At 39.2% G+C, this 24690-nt stretch overlaps 1 protein-coding gene across 1 annotated transcript; it reads right to left on the bottom strand.

Annotated features, from left to right (window-relative positions):
• Positions 1-5014: 5014 nt before the first annotated feature.
• Positions 5015-5509, bottom strand: LOC110713306. The gene has a single exon (XM_021891765.1). It carries the CDS (start codon positions 5507-5509, stop codon positions 5015-5017), a length of 495 nt encoding a protein of 164 aa, XP_021747457.1.
• Positions 5510-24690: the final 19181 nt, after the last annotated feature.

Genomic DNA, 24690 nt, shown 5'->3' with positions numbered 1-24690 from the left:
GAATGTAGATTTCAATATCCATGATGATGGAAGTTTGAGTTACAAAGAAAGATGGTGTATACCGGAAAAGTGTGAGGATTTAAAGAGAAAAATCATGGAAGAAAGCCACAATACTCCATATTCAGTGCACCTAGGAGGGGATAAGTTGTATAAGGACTTGAAAATGTTATATTAGTGGCCAAATATGAAAAGAGAAGTAGCTGAAGTTGTGAGTAAATGCTTGACTTGTCAAAAGGTCAAGATTGATCACAAGAGACCTATGGGAAAGGTTCAACCTTTGGATATTCTATGTTGGAAATGGGATTCGAGATCCATGGATTTTTGTCATAGGATTTCCTAGAACCAAAAGTGGCAATGACACTATTTGGGTGATTATAGATAGACTTACAAAGTCTGCGATATTTATTCCAATAAAGGAAAATTGGAAGAAGAAACAATTGGCAAAGGTCTATGTGAAGAATGTAGTTCGACTACATGGAGTGCCTAAGGACCATAATCTCTGATCGAGATTCAAGGTTCTTGTCCAAATTTTGGCAAAAGGTTCAAGCCAACTTGGGAACAACACTGAAAATGAGTACTGCGTTCCATCCAGCAACGGATGGACAGACTGAAAGGACCAATCAAACCATGGAGGATATGCTAAGGGTGTGTGCCTTGGATTTTCAAGGTACTTGGGAGTTGGGAGGATCAATTGGATTTGATTGAATTTTCTTACAATAATAGATACCATACTAGCATTGGCATGACACCTTTCGAAGCATTATATGGTCGAAAGTGTAGAAGTCTTGTATATGTTGGAATGACTACAGTGAGAATCTTGTTTTAGGAACATAGTATATTGAGGAAATGGTGAACAAAGTGAAGTTGATTCGTTCAAGAATCCAGGCTGCACAATATAGACAGAAAAGTTATGCCTATTTGAAAAGGAGAGATGATGAGTTCAATGTGGGTGATAAAGTATTTTTGAAAGTCACGCCAACAAAAGGAGTGATGAGATTTGGAAAGAATGGCAAATTGAATGCCAAGTATGTAGGTCCTTATGAAATTTTGGAACGTGTAGGCAAAGTTGCTTACAAATTGGCATTACCTATGGAATATGATAAAATGCATGATGTGTTTCATATCTTTCAATTGAAAAAGTATGTTCCTGATTCTAAGCACGTGCTACAACCTGAATCGATTCAGTTGGATGAGACTTTAACTTTTGAGGAAAAGCCTGTGAAAATTTTGGATCATAAGGCGCTTAGTACACACAATAAGGATGTGAAAATTGTTAAAGTTCTTTGGTCAAACCAAGAGTATAAGGAGGCTACTTGGGATCCGGAGGCCGAGGACGACATGAGGAAGAGATAACCTGAGTTATTTAATGAGGTGAGTTACAAGGGCGTAACTCTTGTTCTTTAAGGGGGGTTAGAATGCGTATAATTTCACGCTTTTTGCCCTATTTTATGCTATTTTGTGATGTTTTTATGCTTTTCATATCTATTTTATTGTTTACGTATCTAGTGAAGTGCGTAAATTGGGATGGCGATAAGATATTAGTGTCAATATTATGACACAATTAAATTCCAACATGATAATTTTGAAAATTTTGAAATGGTTTATGCAAACATCTTGCACTTTTAAGGATTTTGTGCTAAGTTTCGGGAAAAAACTTCTTTAAAGATGGGGTAGATTGTAATCCCCCATATTTTTAAACATATTATAAATGAAACTATATTTTATTAATAATATTTATTTGTATCTTCCGCGATTTAATTTCAAAAGTTTCAAATTATTTTTGGGTTGATAAATGATTTTATTACAAAGAACTTTTCATGAACTTATTTTCTATAATTATGTCCAACAAACAAAGCCTAACCCAATTTACTTAATTAATTGGCCCATAATTAATTTTATAATGCCTAATATTCCTAATTAACCTAGAATTCTCTCTCCTATAAATAGCCCATACATCCCCAAAAAATTCCCAACACAAAAAGGTTAGCATTTTTTTTCCATTCTTTTCTTTTTTTCATTTCTTTTTTTTTCCTTTCCTCCTTTCATACGTGAGCTATGCTCACTGCTTCCCATTGGTGCCGCCTGCTGCCCACTACTGCCGGTCACCGCCCAGACCGCTGACAACCATAAGCCAGCCTAGCCGTGGCTACTACTTCTTCTTCCCCTTTTGTTTTTTTTTTTTAATTTACATAATTATAAATGTATTAGTTTGTGGTTTTAATGTTATAGTATAAAGATTATATTTTTAGTATCAAATTATATTTTGATGATATAATGATTATAAATTTCAGATTTTAATTGTTGTTATACTTTGATTTTATAATTTTACAACCTAGGGTTTTAATTTATTTAAATTGGGATTTTAGGGTTTTAATAATCAATTCATTTGCGCCTTTTGTTCCTATTAAATTTCTAGTGATTAATTGAGCATAAAAACATGTTTTAAAGGAAGTTTTAAGGAGTTTTAATTAAAGTTATATTGCTGGAAATGTAGATAGGGAAGTAGGGTCGAATCCACAGAGAAACGAGTCTTTCTACTTCAAATTAACTAATATAATCTAGGTTATGAAGTAACCAATATATATATATATATATATATATATATATATATATATATATATATATATATATATATATATATATATATATATATATAAACAATAAACTAAACTACGGAGATCAAGAACAAGGAGAAAATAATATATAAAAGGATCAAGGGCATAGGTTCACCAATAAATAATATTCCAGGGTTGAATATAATAATCATTCATCAATGCATATATTAATCAGATTATAAAGGGCTTTCGCTACGTATTATAATCACACAATTAATTTGCTGGTATTAAATCTCATCTTTCGAATCTCGACCTAACCATTTATAAATTAACCTGCCCATTGAAACTAGACCTAAACATCAATTCTCATCCGTCTAATCTCGAATCAATATTGTCAAACTCATGCATAAAAGATCAAGCCTAATCTAGTCATGGGTCTGGCTCTTTGAGGGTTTGAAAAGCTGACTCACAACTCTCGTTCCACTCAAACTTGCTCTGCTTCTTCATAAGAGTAGTCATGGGTCTGGCTATCCTCGAAAAATCCATGACAAACCTTCTATAATATCCACCTAATCCCAAGAAACTACGAACATCAGTCACATTCTTAGGTGTAGGCCACTCACTCACCGCCTTGATCTTCGCAGGATCTACGGATACACCCTTCTTCGAAATGTACTGCCCCAAAAATGCCACTTTCTCCAACCAGAACTCACACTTGGAAAACTTAGCATACAGTTTGTTCTTTCAAAGAGTTTCAAGGCTAGTTCTCAAGTGCTCAGCATGTTCTTCCTCATTCTTCGAATACACCAAAATGTCATCAATAAACACAACTACAAACTTATCCAAATACTCATGAAACACTTGGTTCATCAAGTCCATAAATATGGCTGGTGCATTGGTTAACCCTAAAGGCATGACTGTAAACTCGTAATGTCCATATCGAGTTCTAAAGGCTGTTTTTGGAATGTCTTTATCTGTAAGCTTCAACTGATGGTACCCCAACCTCAGGTCAATCTTCGAAAACACGCTTGCCCCCTTCAGTTGGTCAAACAAGTCATCTATCCTAGGTAGAGGGTACTTATTCTTTACATCCACATTATTCAACTCTCTATAATCAATACATAGCCTTAAACTTCCATCCTTCTTTTTCACAAATAGCACAGGTGCTCCCTAAGGTGATGCACTGGGCCTAATGGACCCCTTGCCTAACAACTCCTGCAATTGAGCCTTTAGTTCACTCATCTCAGCCGGTGCCATTCTATACGGTGCTTTGGAGATAGGTGCAGCTCCTGGAACTAAGTTAATGGTAAACTCAACTTCCCTCTTAGGTGGCATTCCCGAAATCTCTTCTGGAAAGACATCTAAAAACTCATTCACAATGGGCACATTCTCCATCCGCCTATTCTCACTCATACTCAAATCTTGAACACAACAAAAGTACAATGGACATCCCTTATTCACTAGCTTCTTCACCTTCTCGCAGAAATGATCCCTAAACCTTTAGGCTTCCTTAACCGTCTATAGGACACTTTCTTAGCCTTGTATAAACTCAGCCAATCCATCCCCAAAATTACATCTAAGTCCCCTAGGTTAAACTCAATAAGATCTGATGGAAAGATAGCTTCTCCTATTTTCAAAGGCAAGCCTTTGAATATTTTATTACAATGAACAAATTTTCCCGTAGGCAGACTGACTGACACATCAACATGACTCGATTCAGTTAAGTTTAACTTGCGCACAACAGAAGTAGAAATGAAAGAATAAGTTGCTCCAGAGTCAAATAGAGTGTTGACAGAGATAGATTGGATAGAAAAAGTACCGGTAACTACATCCGAGGACCTCTCAGCTTCTCCCTTGCTCATCACAGACAAGCGGCCGGGAGTGTTGTTTCTTGCCTGATACCCATTGTTGTTGTTGCCTGAGTTGTTGTTGTTGCCATTGCCAAACCTGTTGTTATTGTTGCTACCATTCCCAAACTTCCCATTTTGACCATTTCCCCTATTCCCTTGGTTATTGAAATTGTTAGGCCTCTGCTAAGTGTTCCCACCATTCCCACTATTTCCCTGTTGTCTCTGTTTGGCGTAACACTCATACTCCCTGTGTCCCTTCTTGTTGCAGAACCTGCAGGTCACCAAATTCCCATCATAGTCTCTCCCAGGGTGGTTCCTTCTACACTTCTTACAGTGGTAGGTTTTCTCCCCATTGTTAGCATTGGAAGAACTGCTAACATTTTGGTTACCCCTATCAAACGAGTTCCCATTCCTAGACCTCTTGAAATTACCCTAGTTCTTAGATTTCCCAAAATTCTTCCTTTTCTCCCCAGCCTAAGCACTCGCACTAGTAGTCCTAGTATTCAGATGGTACAAATGGACAGCTCTCTCATACACCTTGTCAAGGGTTTTGAAAACTTTTCCGGCTAGGTCCTTCTGTAACTCGTCAGTCAACCCCTGCTCAAACCTCTAAGCCTTCAGCTCTTCAGTTGATACTACCTCTGGAGCAAACCTAGAAAGGGTCATAAACTTATTATAGTACTCAGAGATTGACATGTCTCCCATTGCAAGGCTTATGAACTCCTGAGCCTTCTGTTTCTTCAGGAATGGGGGGTAAAACTTGTCCCTCAAGGAGGTCTTAAACACTTCCCACCCAAAGTTAGGTTTGGCCCTAACGGTCACAACATTGTCTCTCCACCATATATCAGCCTCGTCCTTAAGGTACATAGAGGCCTGGTCCACTTTCATACCCTCAGGATAGTTGAGTGCCACAAACAACTTATCAGACTCTCGAATCCAGTTTTCTAGGAAAGTAGGGTCAGCACCTCCCCTAAAAACTGGTGGTCTAACCTGGGCCAGCTTCTTAAACATTTCAGCTTGGGGGTCGACTTGGTCTCCCCGGTTTTGGATCATATTTTCAGCCAACAAATGAATAGCATCAGCTAAGGCAGCGTTCTCAGCCATTCTAGCTCTACGCCTTTAATAAAATAATTATGTGTAGGGAATAGTTTCAAGCCTTTAAAATCCCACTAGCTTGAACCCCACTGTGATCATACACTAAAGTACGGTGGCGTCCAAAAGGGAAGAAGATAGAGCAAAAGAGTCGCTAACAAGTTTTTAAGGAACTTGTAAACCGTTCACGAGGTGAAGATTACACCCCTTAACGATCCAAGAGATCGTCAACTCCATAAGGTCATGAACCAAATAAGGGTTCGGGGATGATGGTACAAATCCAACCTAAAAGAGATTGAACCTGCCCTAATAATAGGCCTCTACTTTATTCTGCTCGTATTCATGTGCACTTTCTGATTAACATACAATCAATAGGATTAACCCTAAACCTGTTTAATCTATGCTGGTTGAATTTAATGCACAAATAAACTATTATTGGCGATCACTTGAAATTAAATCACAATTAACCTAATAAGATTATTAATTATCTTATCAAGCGTGATTGCAAATACCAATTCCCTTTAACCTGCAATAAAAGGTGATCAAGCAATAACAATATATAATATATATCAAGCAACATAATAAATAATCATCATCAATAATAATCATAAATGTTATATAGAACATAGGAAGCATCATACTTATAATCATGCTTAATATTAAAAATACCCTAGACATGATACTAAGAATCATCAAAATAACAATCTAAGCATGATGTCTACATCATAAAATCAATTAAACCATTAAAGTACTTACTTGGATGCCTCGTACCTCTTTCTAATTACAAAATACACACGTTAGTAACTTCAAGGAAAGTAATAAACAAAGCAATTAAATTAAATAATTGAAATAGAGATTTGGGACCAAACCCTCAGAAATTAAAACCTTTCACGTCTAGGGCGAAGGCAACTTCGAATATGGCTAGGTATTTCTAGATCTTGTGAATGCGGAATTTTGTGTTAAAGAATAAAGTTTAGAAAGAATGAATGAAAGATTAATGATTCATAAACTAATTTGTTGACGATTGAAGATTGTAGATGATGAATGAAAACGGAATTTATGAAAACTTAAGAATAAAAGAAGTGGTGAATGATAGATGATAATCCGTCCATGAAAACGGAGTTTTTGATATGATATTTATAGAGAAAATCAGCCAAAAAAGATAATTTATCAAAACAGAGTCTGAAGATCGCAAAAACAACTTGGCGCCAGCCCTGGCTCATTGGCGCCAGGACCAGTGTCTAGCGTCTGGCGCTAATATATCGTTGGAAAGGTCTTTGCAAGCCCCATCTAACTATACCACTATTGGACCCATATCATGGACCAACCAAACTGGATTGGCTGTTTTCTTAAAATAAAGTTTTCAAAAACAGAGAGAAGAAAAGAAAAGAAAAGAAATAAAACTTCCCGCAACACTAGACCTTTTCACACTTTCGTTTCATTCGATTATGATTTGGCGTGAAAGGCACTCATCACTGGGTTTGGTTTTGGGGAGACACAAATGGATGTCTACAGAAGCCCCCACTTTGACTGAGTTTGGAGAAACGGAAGTTTCAAAAACGAAAGTCAAAGTATCGATAGGGACGGAGAATGATTCAGAACGTTCTGCAATCCTAAATCACTCTTGTAACGCCAATACCTGCAAAACTAACGTTAGTTAAACATATATAAGAGTTAAGAAACGCGTATCTTGCACCGTCAAGCACACGCCTCTGAAAGTAACCGATTGCTTTGATGACCTCCTGCAAGCTAGAGAATGTCATCCCGCTTGAAAACCGCTACGCCTTGTAACTGATTCCAAATTAGAAGATTGCTTCGCTTGAAACTATCCTCTCCGCCGTGATAATATTCCACGTCTAAGGGAATACCATCGAAAATTATTTCTCTTGAAATAACTCTCATCCGCATTATGATCACGTTCCATGCATCAGGAACTATGATCGAAGACAATTTAGCCCTAAATTACCTTCAGTTGTTTGTGACAACTTTCCGCAAGCTAGGGAATGATGCCGAAGACATCTTCTCTTGAAGTCATCCTCATTTGATGCGATAATCTCCCAAAAGAAAATACCGAAGATCCACGCCCGTCGATCTTTAAAAGTTCGCCTGAACTTTGCTCTTTTGCTATTCCTGTACGTCGGTGCTATTTGCTCTTTAACCTATATGTCGGTGCCCTTTTTTTAATGAACCTGTATGTCGGTGCCTTTTGCTAATGAACCTGTATGTCGGTGCCTTTTGCTAATGAACCTGTATGTCGGTGCCTTTTGCTAATGAGCCAATGCTTAGGCGCTTTAAGCTTAGTGAGACGATCTTTTCATCAGGTCGATCACTTCATGTAATCAAGCCGATTACCTAATCATGTCAAATTGCTCAGAGGAGCTAACTGGCGTACCAAGGAACCCAAAATATATTGCAGAAGGCTAGCACTACCCCAAAAGGTGGCTGGCTGCTTTGGCGTCGCTGAAAATCGATCAGAGCCAAACATATAGCATTAGTGCCATGCGCTGAAATTGGCGTCTGGCGCTAAGCACAGAATGTGACGCCAATGCCTAGGGACTGGTGCCAGCACGGGAATCACTTTAAATTCTCGTTGTCAGTTCATTTCGTGCTCTGGTTTGTTGCGAACGCTGCTCGAAAGAAGACGAAACTTCAATTGATCGTTGCTCAATCATTTCTCAACCGAATTTGCTCAAATTTGTTGCAAAGAAAAGATCTTTTCATCCATATTCCCGATCTATGTAAGTTTCCTTCCAACTCACACCGGTTTTTATGAATTATTGGCATGTTCATTCACGAATTTCATGAAAATTCGAAACTTATAATGCTCAATTTTCTTTATTTATCAAACTTCATACCATGAAATTGCTTGTTTATGTTTGTATATTGCCTTAGGAGTAATTTGAGATTTTTTTGACTCAATTTGGCGAAGAAATGAGCAATCCGCCATTGTTGGACCTCCTAAGGTCGTGAAAAAACAATGTGGCTCGTTCTTGATGTTTTTGCTAGAAATTCTTGTTCAATTTGTCACAATAATCACTATAGTGTTGCAAGAAATTGTGTTGATTGCTTGAAAAATGCTTATCATGCTCAATTCAAATTTGTGCTCTGTTTTAGTACTACGTACTCTATTTTTGCGAACATAGTATCATGCGGCTAGGCAAACCTTTAGATACTATAGAACCTTGATTTATGATGATTCTGCACAATGTAGCATGGCTAGACAACGAGGCTCCGGTTCACGGTCCCGAAACACCAGACGGGAGCATGAGCCCGTGGAGGACGACACTACACCGTCCACTTCGCTTGGTCAGTTCCCAGAGTGGGATGAGCGGACCTTGTTCTTTGCCCCTGTCCACCATATTTCTTAGAGGGTGAGACAGGGAACCGAGCCTGGAAGGACACGGCATCACGGCTCTGGCTACGATGGCCTAGGCGATTTGTACAGGATGCATATCGCCATAGATCGAGAGACGAGACTCCTATGGGAGTCTTGCGGACTGGTTGCCCTGGTTGAGACCTCCGAGGCTATGGTTGCCTCAAACGGGGGTCACCACGTAGCACGCGCTCTGGTGGAGTTCTTTTGCGACACCACCAACACCTTTCATTTTCCATGGGGTGAGATGATGGTCACTCCTACAGACTTCAGTCTCATCACAGGACTGGAGTTCTATTTTGTGCCGCTGCCATTCGACGGCGGTATCGACATCTTTTCTCCAGAGGTCGAGGAACTACTGGGGTCGATTGTTGTTCGGGCTCGAGCTGAGGTCGAGACGACTCAGTTCTGTGCTAAAGGGATTCGCCGCTCGACGCTGGCAGCGGCTCTTGATGACGATGCGACCACTCGAGAGCAGCGGGTGCGCATCTTTGTGCTGATGTTATTGTCAGGGACATTCTCCCCTGATAGGGGTAGTAGGGCATTACTTTACTATCTCCCTGCTGTTCGCGATCTCTGGCAGATCGAGACTTATGACTGGGCCAGCTTGGCCTATACTGACTTTGTTCGCGCACTGAGGGACTCGTGTCGCCACCGGTCTCTTAGGACGAATGTCGCTTTGTCTGCTTTCTGGAAAGTTGTAGAGGTAAACATTATTCCCTATAAAGTTTAGCCTTATATGTTTAGGCAGCATTTACTCATGATTTAGCCTTTTGTAGATCTGGTTCTATGAATAGTTTCCTTCCATTGCGCCGGCGAGACCATCGCCGAGGGGGTATCCGGTGAGCGCCTCTTGGGGCGGCCACCATGTGGACCTGTCTACTGCACGCGTCCGGAGTCGGATCATCTCGGTACGATTTTTGGCGCTTATCTTGCTCTTCTGCGACGTTTAAACATGTTCTTACCCGATTTGTATTTTTATAGGGATCTAAGGTAGTATACCGGCCATGGGGTGGTTGGACAGTCCCTGGATTAGCTGCACAGTACTCTGCTGAGCCCCGTTACTTTCTGGGGACCTACGGAGCGGTTGCGTATTTAGGAGAGAGAGTTGCTAGACAACACTCTTCCGATGCCTTTGTCGTTCCTGCTCCTCCACCACGCCACATGTTAAACGAGAGGGAGTTGTCGAGCATGGCTGAGGAGCCTGGTTCTCTTTGGCGGTCCCATGTGATCTTTGGGCGGAGTTATGCTGAGGGGCTACTTCCTTTGTTAGCTCCAGCCCCCGTGCCGGCCGAGGATATGAGGGTAAGATTCTTAGCTTTTTGTTTTTCGCTGAGTAGCCCCCAAGTAACACCTTATTGATTTCTTTTCTGTTTTATCAGGATGGTCCCACTCAGTTTGTGCCACCCCGTATGTCCATCCACTACCAGGGGATGTACGGGCCGATCGAGGAGATGATTTCTCCAGCTCCTGAGGGCGAGCGCTTCGTGGAGCGGTCGATTCCTCGTCACCAGACCAGAGTAAGTCTAGCTCTAATTCAGAATCTTGTATTCAGTTATCATGCATTTTTACTGACTTAACTTTCCTTGACAGTTCTCACGCAAGGTGGTTTCGGCTATGGCACGATGCATAGATGTCTTCCGGAGCCAACTCGTCCGGATGAGGAACGCAGCTACCTGTCGTCGAGACGACGCTGTCCGAGAGGTAACTTTACTTTACTTATTGTTTCTGCACTATGCTTCAGTTTTCACCTTGTTTCTGATTTATTTCTTTTTGCAGGGTTAGTCGATTGCTTCTCACACCCGTACGCGGCCTGAGGGGCAAAGAGAGCCGGTGAGGTCTAGCTCGAGACGTCGTCGCACTTCGTCAGGAGGTAGAGGTGGCCATTCCGAGGCTGCTCGAGCCGACGTTGCTGAGGGCTCAGGGTCTTCTTCTGAGGAGGTTCCTGTTGCACCGTTAGGAGAGGCTACCTTGGCTTTCAGAGGTGGTGGGATGTACGAGGTTGGCTCGTCATCGCAGCAGCCTCCGCGGTCTCAGCCTCAGGTTAACCTTGGCTGGAGCGATCCTGTTTTGAGTTTCCCTCCTCCTAGGGAGACTGGAGCTGGTGGAGAGGTTGGATCTGGTGGAGAGGTAACTCCTCGGACGGCGCAGTTTTATGGCGTAATAGGCCTACGTCCTCCCGCGCTGTAGTTTATTTCTGTATATGCATTTTATTTTGACTTTTTATAGAACTTTGCCTTTGACTTGTTATTTAGACACTTTGTTCTGTAAATCTATTATTATGTATTATTATTATGTTAGTGTATGTTAGTGTGTGCAAATGTGATAATAATTTTGCGCAAAAATTCCGTCATTTTTATTATTGATGGAGGGTATAAAAAGGAAAAATAAAACGGAGAGAAAGGCTGATTTTTGAATTTTAATACAAAATTCAAAAAAAGAATAAAAAAAATTAACTAAACATAATTGCTATATTTAATTAATTAAGAAAAGGGATGAAAATTTATTTAGAAGAAATTAAAACGGGGCCATAAAGTCATTAACCGACTCCAATTTAATATCAAAACGCAAACTGAGCACGCGCGGCTGTCCTGCTAACTTGGCGCCAGCTGGCGCCAGCCTGTGGCGCGTGGCGCCAGGCGCTATTGCTAGCGTGTGGCGCCAAGAGCTGTTGTGTGGCGCCAATTTCGGGTGTGTGACGCCAATTGACGCTGACTACGTATTCCAGCCAGGTTGAAATTCCTCACAATTTGTGCATAAATAGCCCCCTGCTCAGTCAATTATTCACATAATTCCAGCGAAAAAATTATTCTTCTCTTCAGAAAAAATAATAATCATGTCTCTAGCCACTAAAACCTTCACCCAATATTCTCATGAATGGTGTCGATCTCTCAATGCTAGAGAAAGAAAAGAATTGGATTTATTTCACTTGGGGGGAATATATGGCATTAAAGGGGTAGATCTAGACATAGACTTCATTCATACCGCTTTAGAATATTGGAACATTGACACACATTGTTTTAGAATAGGGTATGACGAAATTAGCCCTTTGCCAGAGGAATTTGGTGCTATTTTAGGCTTTCCTGCAATAGACCTGGTAGTGATCCCTAGAGTAGATGCATATTACTATAAGGATTTTGAGCGCTTCTTTAATTTGAAGGAAAGGGATTTATCAAGGATAGTGAATGGCAACGTGGTGAACTTAAAAGAATTCGCACGCTATTATTTTGATAAACCTCTTTCTGAATCTCTTCACATATATAGAAGAAGGGCGTTCTTATTCTGCATGCTTAATCAATATTGTCTTAGTAGTGGTAAAATTAATGAGGGTCGATCAATTATAACCACTATGCTAGAACAAATTGAATCAGGGAGAAATCCGATGCCTTTAATAGTTGGAGAGACTATGATTAGTCTAGATGAGTTAAAAAGGGACCCAAAAGCACCTCTTCGCGGTTCTCCAATTTTATTACAGGTAGAAAAATAATATTTTTAATTGCAGAAATTAAAAAATATATTTTTGTATTGTAATATTGATTTTATTTGCATTGAAATTTTTTATTTTTTATTTTTTTTCAGATGTGGCTAATGGATAGGCTAGGATTAAATTTAATTTATTTCAGCTTTATTTAAATTCCATTAACAATGCAATTTTATTTTATTAATGAAATTTCAGCTTTCAATTAAATTGTTACTTTAAATTTGTTTTATTAAAGCAATGAAAAACCGAAAAAATTGTTTTTCCAAAAATTCTTCGAGTACGGATGTCGAAAATTTTCCGAAAAACACCGAAATTCGCCTAGATTTTATTACTGAATTGGCGTCAATAATTGCGAATTGGCGCCAGATATTGAGGTCTGGCGCCAGGCACCAATACTGTCGTCTGGCGCTAATGGCTTTTTGCTGGTGCTAGGCTCTGTTCTGCGACGCCAGTTGCTTTTCCGACTTTTGTTGACTTTTTGTTGATTCTGGAATGCGGAGATGTCGAAAAATAAAGTGGCCGCACCCGTAATGGGTTGCCTACGTATCCTTTCCTAAGGAATCAGGCCGAACGTAGCTCTCTTGGGTGTCCTACTCAAGTAATTATGGGTAGTATTTTTTAAGTTTGTCAAGATTGGTCATGTTTGAGAATTCATTGCCATCCATGTCAGTTAATTTTGCTGCACCACCTTACAGGATTGTTTTGACAATGTAGGGGCCAGACCAATTAGGTCTAAACTTTCCCCTTGGATCTAAAACATTTTTCTTTAGTGCCTTTAATACCCAAATCTCCTATTTTGATATTTTATTGTCTTGACCTTCTTATTAAAATGTCTAGCCATACTAGTTTGATAACACTGAATGTGATGTAGAGCTTCTAGTCGTTTTTCGTCGAGTAGGATCAATTCTTCATATCGTGCCCTAGTCCATTCGAATTCATCGAGTTTACTTTCTAGCGCAATACGTAGAGATGGTATTTCTAGTTCGACAGGTTGTACGGCATCCATTCCATATACCAAAGAAAATGGTGTATTTCCTGTTGACGTACGATAACCCCACAATGCAAAGTGAAGCTTGTCAGGCCAATCCTTGTAATTTTCTGTCATTTTCTCAATGATAGGCTTTAAATTTTTATTAGCTGCCTCGACTGCTCCGTTTGCTTGAGGTCTATGAGGGGACGAATGATGATGTTGGATATCATATTTATGTAGCAATTCTTCACATTCGGCTTGAAAGTGATTTCCATTGTCACTTATCATTTCATGTGGGACTCCATATCGACAAATGATATTTCTCTCGATAAAAAGTGCTACATGTTTTGCAGTGAGTTAAGCATATGATTGTGCTTCAACCCACTTCTTAAAGTAATCAATCGCTACTAGAATAAATTCATGGCCTCCTGTCCCTGGAGGAGCGATCTTGCCAATTATGTCAATTCCCCATGTAGAGAATGACCATGGTGATGTGTAGGTGTAGAGCGAAGATGGAGGAACGTGCTGTAAATTGGCATAAATTTGACACTTAGGGCAATTTTATACATATTGATGGCAATCCCTATTCATGGTAGTCCAATAATACCCTTCTCGCATTATTTTCTGGACTAACATTTTGCCATTTGTATGAGTTCCACAGATTCCTTCGTGGACCATTCTCATTATTCTTTGTGCATCCACCTTCCCTACACATAGGAGAGTTCGACCTTTAGGTACCCTTTTATGTAGCTTGTTGTCTATGAGTACATATTGAGAAGCCAAAAGTCTCAAGGCTCGCTTAGCTTTTTTGTCAGCATGAGGAGGGTATTCTCCATTGGTGACATAGTTGAGAATGTCTGTGTACCATGGTTTTTCTTCTCGTTCTTCATCTTCGTCTTGGACTGGATTGTCATCTTCTATAGCCTGTATATATGCCGATTTGTGCCTTTTTTCGATAGTTAGAGGCATTTGCTCGATATCCGTGGGAATCCTAACCATTGAGGCTAATCTTGCCAAGGCATCAGCAAATTGATTTTCTTCTTTAGGTAGATATGTGTATTCTACCTTCTCTAACTGATCGGTAAGAGTTTCCAGATAAGTTTGGTAAGGAGCTAGGCTTTCACTCCTTACTTTCCACCTTTTAGATATTTGATTGATGATTAGAGAGGAATCTCCGAATATCCTTAACTTCTTTACTCCCAATGCCAGGGCTGTTTCAAGGCCTACCACACATGCTTCATATTCAGCAGCATTGTTGGTAACGTCGAAATCAAGCTTTATTGATATTGGGACGTGTTCTTCTTTAAGTGATACTAGTAGCACTCCGACACCACATCCCTTTTGGTTTGAGGCTCCGTCAAAATACAAGGTCCAAGTATCATCTTCGGTGACCATCAAATCTTCATCTGGAAATTCACTGTCCTGTATTGGTGTCGAGTCTTCTATTGGAAAGTCTGCCAGAAAGTCTGACACCACGGATCCTTTAATAGCTTTTTGTGGCATAAACCGTACATCGATCTAGGCTAAGTTGAATATCCATCTTGAAATACGTCCATTGAGCGTTGATTTCTTGAACAAGTATTTGAGTGGATCCAATCGAGATACCACGAAAACGGTATGCACCAACATGTAATGTCTCAACTTAGTTGTGGCCCACACCAAAGTGAGGCACAATTTCTCGAGTGGTGTATAGCGTGTTTCGTATTCAAGCATCTTCTTACTTAAGTAATAGATTGCATTCTCTTTTTTTTCTACCTCTTGTGCTAGCATGGCTCCCATTGTCTCTTTGGTAACCGTCAAATATAACCTAAGAGGTATTCCGGGTAGTGCTGCCGCTAATACAGGAGGATTTGCGAGATAGGCTTTGATCCGGTCAAAGGCTTTTTGACACTCGTCATCCCATATTACTGGTACATTCTTCTTGAGCTTTTTGAAGATTGGTTCACATATCGTTGTTAGTTTTGATATGAACCTACTTATGTATTGTAACCGGCCAATGGATCCTCGAATCTGTTTCTCGGTCTTGGGCGGTGGCATTGACGTGATTGCTTTAATCTTGGTTGGATCTATCTCTATTCCTCTAGAGCTTATGACGTATCCCAAGAGCTTGCCCGAGGTGACTTCAAAAGCACATTTTGAGGGATTTAACCTCATATTATATTTTCTTAACCATTCAAAAAATTTCCTTAAGGATACTTGATGGCCTGGACGGTCTTTTGATTTCACAATCATGTCGTCTACATATATCTCGACTTCTTTGTGCATCATGTCATGGAGCAAGGCAGTTGCTGCACGTTGGTAAGTAGCACCTGCGTTTTTCAACCCAAATGACATTACCGTGTAACAGTAAGTGCCCCATGGTGTGATAAAAGTTGACTTCTCCATGTCTTCTTCCGCCATGAGATATTGATTGTACCCTGCGTATCCGTCCATGAATGAGAGGAGCGCGTGATTTGCTGTGTTGTTTACCAGAATATCGATGTGTGGCAAAGGGAAGTCGTCCTTTGGACTTGCCTTATTTAGATCTCGATAGTCGACACACATCCTTACCCTTCCATCTTTCTTTGGAACTGGGACGACGTTAGCGACCCATTCGGGGTATTTGGATACCTTGATGAAACCTGCAGTTATTTGTTTTTGAACTTCTTCTTTTATTTTAAGTGCTACGTTGGGTTTCATTCGACGTAACTTTTATTTTACAGGTTTCATTCCTGGAATTAATGGTATAGTGTGTTGAGCTATTTCTCTGTTAATGCCTGGCATATCTTCATATGACCAAGCAAATACATCGATAAATTCTTTAAGCAAGTTAATTAAATCGGTTCTTTCTTGTTTATTCAATGTTAGTCCGATTTTAACTTCTCTTTTATGAGTTGAATCATTTGAGATGTCAACTGTTTCAGTCTCCTCAATTACTGGTGTTTTCTTTTCAAGTGTTTCCATTGCTTTAATAAATTCTTTATCTTTTTCATCGTTAGCTAAGCAATGTTCGTCATCTTGGGTTAAGGAAGAACACGAGAAGTAAGGAGAATGAGCGATATTATTATACTCTCATATCATTACATCAAAGAGTGATATGTCCTCGGGTACTGGATCACTAACTATCCTAGGATAAGAAATAGAAAGGGAAGGCGTTATAACTAAAGACTTAAAAGATTCTAAAGGGAAAGACTCTGACTCAGACTCTAACCCTGACCCTGACGATTCTTCAAACATTGGCCCTTGTCCTGTCGTGATTGATATCTTCCTCCCACTTGGAGTAATCACCTTGATAGTCTTGCGCCACCCTTGCAGTAATCCTTCAGCTGGAGTAATTAGATTCAAGGGATCGAAGTTTTCGCTTTGTAGGACCGTTTGAATGAGTGAGGAGTTGTCTTCCTCATAAACTGGCTCATTCTTTTCTCACCCAAACAGTAATCCCGTGACGTTAAAGTCAAAGCATGGAGGTGCTTTCTCCTTATGGATGGGAGTTGGGATTTCATCAGTGAAATAGCAATCCAAGAAAATCTCGAATCCTGGTTGTCGTATGCCATTTACAACAAATGGTTCGGGAAATTCATAGCATGGATAGTCCTCTCCTTCTTTTATAAACTGACCATTAAGCGTAAGAGGGTACTGATCCATTGGAATTGCTTTCTTTTGAATGCGAGCGTCCCTACGTGCTTTCAATTTGTCCTGGGCTCGCTTGAGATCTTTCCGAGTCGGTTCGAAACCAAGCCCGAAAGTATCTAGTTTAGGGAGGCCAGGTGACTCTATCGATTTTGCTATCCCCTTCTTCTTTCCTAAGGTCATCCCAAGGAAGTGTCCTTGTTTTTTCAACATAGTGTTGATAATCATGTTGGAATGGGGGTCGTGGCAAAGAGATGTCCTTTCATCCTCTTGGATTAAGGAGACTTCTTCGTTAAATCCCCATAGGTCTTCATCATCTTCGTCGTGCTCTACGTTGATGATTGGATTCTCTATTGACTTGATCCTCATTGGCGAAGCATCAATGGTGATGGGGATTCCTCCAACTATAGCTTTCACTTGTTGGTGGAGAGATGAAGGGACGGCCTTGAGATCATGGAGCCAAGGGCGTCCTAACAACAGATTGAATGAGGCTTTTATGTTTAGCACTTGAAAAGTAGTAACATGTTCTATTGCTCCTGCCGTCACATTTAGGGTTATTTTGCCAAGAGCTTGACGTCGAGTATAATCGTAAGCTCTTATTCCTTGTGTGGACGGAGTTAAATCCTCATTCTTTATGTCGTGCATCCTCGCAGTCCTAAGTGGACAGACGTTAATAGCCGATCCATTGTCTACAAGAAATCCTCATTCTTTATGCCGTGCATCCTCGCAGTCCTAAGTGGACAGACGTTATTAGCCGATCCATTGTCTACAAGCGTCATGGGAACATTCATTATTTTGCAGACTACTGTGAGGTTTAACGCTTTGTAGTGCTTGTCAACTTCCGGGGGTAAATCTTTATCAGAGAAGGTGATTAGATTAATTGGACTACGGAGATCACTCGTGAGGAAGTTAGCTAGTCCCTCAGGAGTGGTGTTAGAATCTATCCCGATTTTATCCAAGGCATTCATCACATCCAACCTATGTTCTCGAGATGCTGCTAGAAGCTTCCATACATTCATCTCAACTTTTGTCTTCTTGAATTGTTTAACAATGTCATTGTCTTCGATGATAGGTATGGGAATTTGTTGTACAGTAGGCATGGGTTGTGTTGAAACAGGAGGTTGTATTCTTCCGGATCTTGTGAGGACGTCTATTAATGCATCTTCTTCAGCCCAAATGTCGTCTGTGGTGTATGATATGGAAGGTGAAGGTTCTAATATGTCTTTTAGATAGACATCTTCTTCATCACTGTCCCATACTCAATTAACATTTATATCTTCTTCTTGTTGAACTTGGACTAATTCCTTTCTATCAATCATTTTCTGCACCAAGTCCTTGAATTTGAAGCAGTTTTCTATGGTGTGTCCTCCTGACTAATGGTATTGACAGTAATATCTATCTGTTCTTTTTAATGATTCAAATGGTCTCTGTTCGAGAGGTTTAACCTTGCCACTCTCGGAGAGCATTTTAAACATTTGTGCATACGGGATCCCAATTGGAGTATAAATTTTATGGCTCTTCTTAGGTCTTTCGGTGACTTGTAAGGGAAAGTTCTTTGCCTTATAAGTCGTTTTTACTGGTGTGAATTCTCTCTTAGGTTCTTGACCATATTCCTTATGAAGTTCATTCAGAATTTTGAGAGTTTCATGTAACAGTTGTGATGTCTCCCTCAGATATAGTGTGAGTATTCGTATCTCTACCTCATTTTCTAGTTCTGGGGGATTATCCTCGACATCGAAAAAGATCTCTTCTTCTTCTTCTTCGGTCACTTTGACAGGCTTAATGAGAGATGAGGGGTCAACTTCGCTTTCTTCATCGGAGATAACCAATGTGTGAGCTAGAGGTGCATTATCAATACTCGGTTTCTTACTGGCAGGAGGCAACGGCAGCTTATTATTGTCAATCAGGTCTTGGATAGCTTCCTTAAGTTTCCAACTGCTTTTAGTAGAATGGCCCCTACCTTGATGATACTTGCAATGTGCATTGGGGTTCCAATTAGGCGACCTTTTCTCGACTGGTGGATCTCCGAATGGTCCAATGGGAGTTATAAGACCTTTTGCATTTAGCCGATCAAACGCGGTGTCATAACTCATGCCAATAGGAGTGAAGTTTCTCCTAAACAGTTTCTTTTGTCCTTGGTTGTTCATGGCAAGGACTTCTCCTAGATTAAAGGCTCTAACATTATTTGAGTGGGCGGTTTTGGAAGAAGAAGGATTGTCGTTCTTCTTTCCTTTCCAGCCACTGCTGGAGTTATTGTTGGCAGCTTTAGATTTAGCTAAGTCATCTTCAATATTAATCCTAATATCATAAACAGCCTTAAAGGTATGAAGGTTATTTTGATATTTAAGATGTTTTGAATATTTTTCTTGGAGATTTTTAATGAACAATCTCACGGACTCTTTTTCACTTGGTACCTCAATCATTTTAGCTGAGATTTCTCTCCACTTGTTAAAGAAAGATGTGAAGCCTTCATTCTCCTTCTGCTTGAGAATTTCAAGTTCTCTATGGTCAGTTGCGACTTGAACGTTGCACTTGTACCTATCAACGAAAGCGTTTGCTATGGATTCCCAGGTAGAGGTCTTTTCTTTTTCAAGAGAAAAGAACCATTGTTGGCAAACAGTCTCGAGAGATAGCGAGAACAGAGAAGGGAAAATTTTCTTATCGATACCCTTGATACTCATTATTGTTTCAAATGCCCTTAGATGGAAGTAGGGGTTGTCGATTGCCCTAAACTTTGGGATGTCGTTGGCACTGAACTTCTGCGGAAGAAGATCCTTATCCACCGAGACCCCTTGGGATGTGAGTTCTTGAAACTTGTAGTCGCTGGACAACTTGCTTAGGCTTTCTTGCATGAGGTCCATTTGTTGTTGCTTCGCGGGATCCTCGGTCTTAAGTGCGAGAAGCTTTAGTGTCTCAGTTACAGTAGCCAATTGGTTTTTGAGATCGTTAACTTCTTCCTGAGTTGCCATTATAACTCTTGCTTTCCTCTAGCGAGCTATAGGTTTGTCGAAAAGTTGGACTTGTACGAAGAGGTTATCTTTGATTAATCGTCCTTCCTTTCTTGACCACGCGCTGTAAATTAAGCCAGTTTGCATTTTAATTACTTAACTCGAATCAGTTTGACTTTATGGCTTTTGTTTTTTTAAAAAAAAAGTATGCATATTTTTAGGGAGCAATAATGTACATGTGTTTAGGGAACTGAAGTACTATTATTTATTGGAGGATTAATATCCGACTTACCCCCCTAAAAAAAATGACGAAAAAAAACGCGCGCACACAAGACTTCTTTAATCATGGTCAAGACATGTGTAATAGTGTGTGTATTGTGTGTAAGTGACATGCTTGGACTCTTGTGTAAGACCATGGGACTTAGTGCCTAAACTCGAATATTGATTCAATTAAGCAGAATTAACCGAATTAAACAGGAAACTGAATAATTAGACATTAGGTGATGACTCGACAAATAATCCGAACTGTCGGCCAAGCGACAGGACTGGCGTCACAATATGGTGGTTGGCGCCAGACTTTTTAGTAAATGTCTGGCGCTACACACCATACAGTGGCGCTACAGCCCAGATTTTGGCACCAACATTGGAGCCTCGGTCAGGGACTGTTTTCGATATTATTAGTCAATTTGGGTATGCCTAAAGTCGTTCTAGGTCAATTCCGATTAAAAGAAGAAAAACTTTATTGACTCGAATTAATTAATTAATTAATTAATTAATTAGGCAAAGTTCTTTAATTCATTAATTATAATCTCAACACAAATCAACAAACGGTTAGGAGGAGCATAGAATATATATGCGCAACAAATATTGCACAATTAGTCAAGTTGGCACAATATGATGCAATGAGTTCGCAACCTAACCATGGCGCTAGTTCTCTAAAGTTTGGGATATGGTTTAGTCACATAGGTCCATGGTTAATTGTTCAGATGCACCGCGTAGAAGCCTAAGCGTGAAGGGTTAACGCGTGTGGATAGAACACCGCGCGTTTTTTAGAAAAAAACTCACTTCCATGGTTTGGTGAATTCAACATCTCAGATGTACCCTTTGTTGCCAGGAGCGTTCAATCGGGTAGATAGAGCATGAATTCCCAGAGGGTTATGTCCATATGTAGAACACATATGGGTTTCAGAAAAATGAGAAAAAAATTCAATCAGGAAGTAGGATCGAGCAAACAATACGAAAAACCGGTTGAAATTAGAACGCATATTTCTGGCTCGGTATTGGGGGAAATTGGCGCCAGCAAACAGAGACTGGCGCCAACTTTTAACTGTAGCGCCTGGCGCCAATACTGGCGTCTGGCGCTACGGCTAAAAACTTGGCGCCAAGCTCTGGCCCCTGACGCTACTTCCCACATGCCTCAGCATCTTTCTGTGCTTGATAAAATCATCCAGTTTCGCACGGTGTTATTTCAGTCCTAGTTGTGAAAGACATTTCTCAAATTTCCTACGTGTAAAATCCTATGTTTTTGACTCATTACTGATGGTCTTTCCAATGAGAACCTTTTTATGCATATGACAATAATGTTAATCAAAATTACGCACATGAAATACTTAGAACTTTTCGAGTCTCATCCACTCATTCTAAATCATTGCCGAAACAAATTCAGGAATTAAAATAGTAATCCTCCCACTGGAGTCGCCAAAAACTGTAGGGAATAGTTTCAAGCCTTTAAAATCCCACTAGCTTGAACCCCACTGTGATCATACACTAAAGTACGGTGGTGTCCAAAAGGGAAGAAGATAGAGCAAAAGAGTCGCCAACAAGTTTTTAAGGAACTTGTAAACCGTTCACGAGGTGAAGATTACACCCCTTAACGATCCAAGAGATCGTCAACTCTATAAGGTTATGAACCAAATAAGGGTTCGGGGATGATGGTACAAATCCAACCTAAAAGAGATTGAACCTGCCCTAATAATAGGCCTCTACTTTATTCTGCTCGTATTCATGTGCGCTTTCTGATTAACATACAATCAATAGGATCAACCCTAAACCTGTTTAATCTATGTTGGTTGAATTTAATGCACAAATAAACTATTATTGGAGATCACTTGAATTTAAATCACAATTAACCTAACAAGATTATTAATTATCTTATCAAGCGTGATTGCAAATACCAATTCCCTTTAACCTGCAATAAAAGGTGATCAAGCAATAACAATATATAATATATATCAAGCAACATAATAAATAATCATCATCAATCATAATCATAAATGTTAGAAAGAACATAGGAAGCATCATACTTTTAATCACGCTTAATATTAAAAATACCCTAGACATGATACTAAGAATCATCAAAATAACAATCTAAGCATGATGTCTACATCATAAAATCAATTCAACCATTAAACTACTTACTTGGATGCCTCGTACCTCTTTCTAATTACAAAATACACATGTTAGTAACTTCAAGGATAGTAATAAACAAAGCAATTAAATTAAATAATTGAAATAGAGATTTGGGACCAAACCCTCAGAAATTAAAACCTTTCACGTCTAGGGCGAAGGCAACTTCGAATATTGCTAGGTGTTTCTAGATCTTGTGAATGCGGAATTTTGTGTTAAAGAATAAAGTTTAGAAAGAATGAATGAAAGATTAATGATTCATAAACTAATTTGTTGACGATTGAAGATTGTAGATGATGAATGAAAACGGAATTTATTAAAACTTAAGAATAAAAGAAGTGGTGAATGATAGATGATAATCCGTCCATGAAAACGGAGTTTTTGATATGATATTTATAGAGAAAATCAGCCAAAAAAGATAATTTATCAAAACAGAGTCTGAAGATCGCAAAAACAACTTGGCGCCAGCCCTGGCTCATTGGCGCCAGGACCAGTGGCTAGCGCCAGGCGCCAATGGCTGGCGTCTGGCGCTAATCTTGGTTCCAGGCGCCAAGGCCTGGGGTTGGACGCCAAACCGGTTTTTAACGCATTTTCGAAAATCTGATGATTGTACCGTACTGGAAGATAAAATAATATAATTTCAGTCGAAAATGCTATTTGATCTAATTAAAACTCTAAAGAATCCTAATTGAATTAAGAATGATAAGAACCTTCTAGAATTTTCTAGAAGACCAAAACCATTCCTAATTACATTAGGAATGATAAATCATATTAGGCCCTCCCCTAGATCATTGGGCCGTACTTAAAACTCAAACCGGGCCCAGTTTAGTAAATTGGACATAAATTCCTCAATATTCATCGGAATTGGGCTTATAATATATCGTTGGAAAGGTCTTTGCAAGCCCCATATAACTATACCACTATTGGACCCATATCATGGACCAACCAAACTGGATTGGCTATTTTCTCAAAATAAAGTTTTCAATAACAGAGAGAAGAGAAAAGAAATAAAACTTCCTGCAACACTAGACCTTTCCACACTTTCGTTTCATTCGATTACGATTCAACGTGAAAGGCACTCATCACTGGGTTTGGTTTTGGGGAGACACAAATGGGTGTCTACAATATGCACTCCATTTTAAACGAAATCCAAATACTATTCACACTTATTAATTGAATCACAATATTATATTTATCACATAAATTGGTTCAAAAGGTCACCTTGAGATTGCACCCCCTTGTCCCATGCAAAACCACACAATATAAGCATTATTCATACGCAAGATTAAATGAATTTAAGAAAGAAAAAAAATTCCCATCCCGCGAAACTCTTATTAAGTTTGATTATAGACAAAGAGATTTCCCCAAAAAGTATATGATTACAAAATTTAAACTTGCTCTTGCTCACCAATAAAAGTGAAATGAAGCTCTTGAAAATAAAATATCAACTTCTTATTATAACTTATATAAAGGTATCAATCCCAAATAAAGACTATGTAGCACTAGCTACTTATTAAAATTAAGCATCCAAATCAGACTATAATGAGGTACTAATAACTATTATCAATGGCAAATGCCTTATTCATGCTAACTCCACCCTAACAAAAATAATCCTCAAGGTATCACATTACTGTTCTTATCTCTCTTCTCATTGTAATTATTAACATCAAAATCAAGGTCATTTTTGTCATCTGAGTCTTCAATAATAATTGACTTGTAGAGCGGATTTGGATTTCTAGTAGCTCTCTTCCCAGCATTTGGATCTTCAGGTGGTGGTTGTAACCATTCAAGCTCATCTTCATCTGGAAATTCAATAAGAGTATTATCATGGAACATTCTTTGGTAGGTTTTAATCTTATGCTTCTTATTATTTGTTGTTTTAAACTCATGTAAGTACTGGTAGTCTTCCTCATCTGGATTAGTTGGCGTCATAATCTTTTCAAACCTTTCCACAGTATCGTCACTTCGAGTATCACTCTCATCCTCAGACACGACAATGGGGTTGTTCCTAATATCATTACTCACGCTTTCAGACATGATTACTGAGTCGCTCACCCTTTTCTACGTTAACCCAACGCAACGAACATTCAAAAAGCATAACACAAGCACATCATAGAAATAAATCAATTAGAACATAATTATAACATGTTAAATAAATAAGAAAATAACACTTTATGTGATAATTAAATGCAAGAGAGAGAAAAAAAAAATATGTATGATGTATGCATGCATTCCCTTCTTAAGTCTACCCAAAACTCCCCAAGTAGAAAAAAAATAAATTTTAAATTTGTTTTAAATAAAATGGTTTAAAACATACTTAGTTTCAAATGAATAAAAAAAATTGTCATTAAAATTAAAATTTTAAATCATTGAATAGGCGCCTAAGTCATACTAAGCTAATTGGCT

Source organism: Chenopodium quinoa, unplaced genomic scaffold, assembly GCF_001683475.1.
Source record: "Chenopodium quinoa cultivar QQ74 unplaced genomic scaffold, ASM168347v1, whole genome shotgun sequence".
NCBI classification, from domain to species: domain Eukaryota; kingdom Viridiplantae; phylum Streptophyta; class Magnoliopsida; order Caryophyllales; family Amaranthaceae; genus Chenopodium; species Chenopodium quinoa.
The sequence above is the reverse complement of the archived record's forward strand: the minus strand, read 5'-3'. Positions and strand labels throughout refer to the sequence as shown.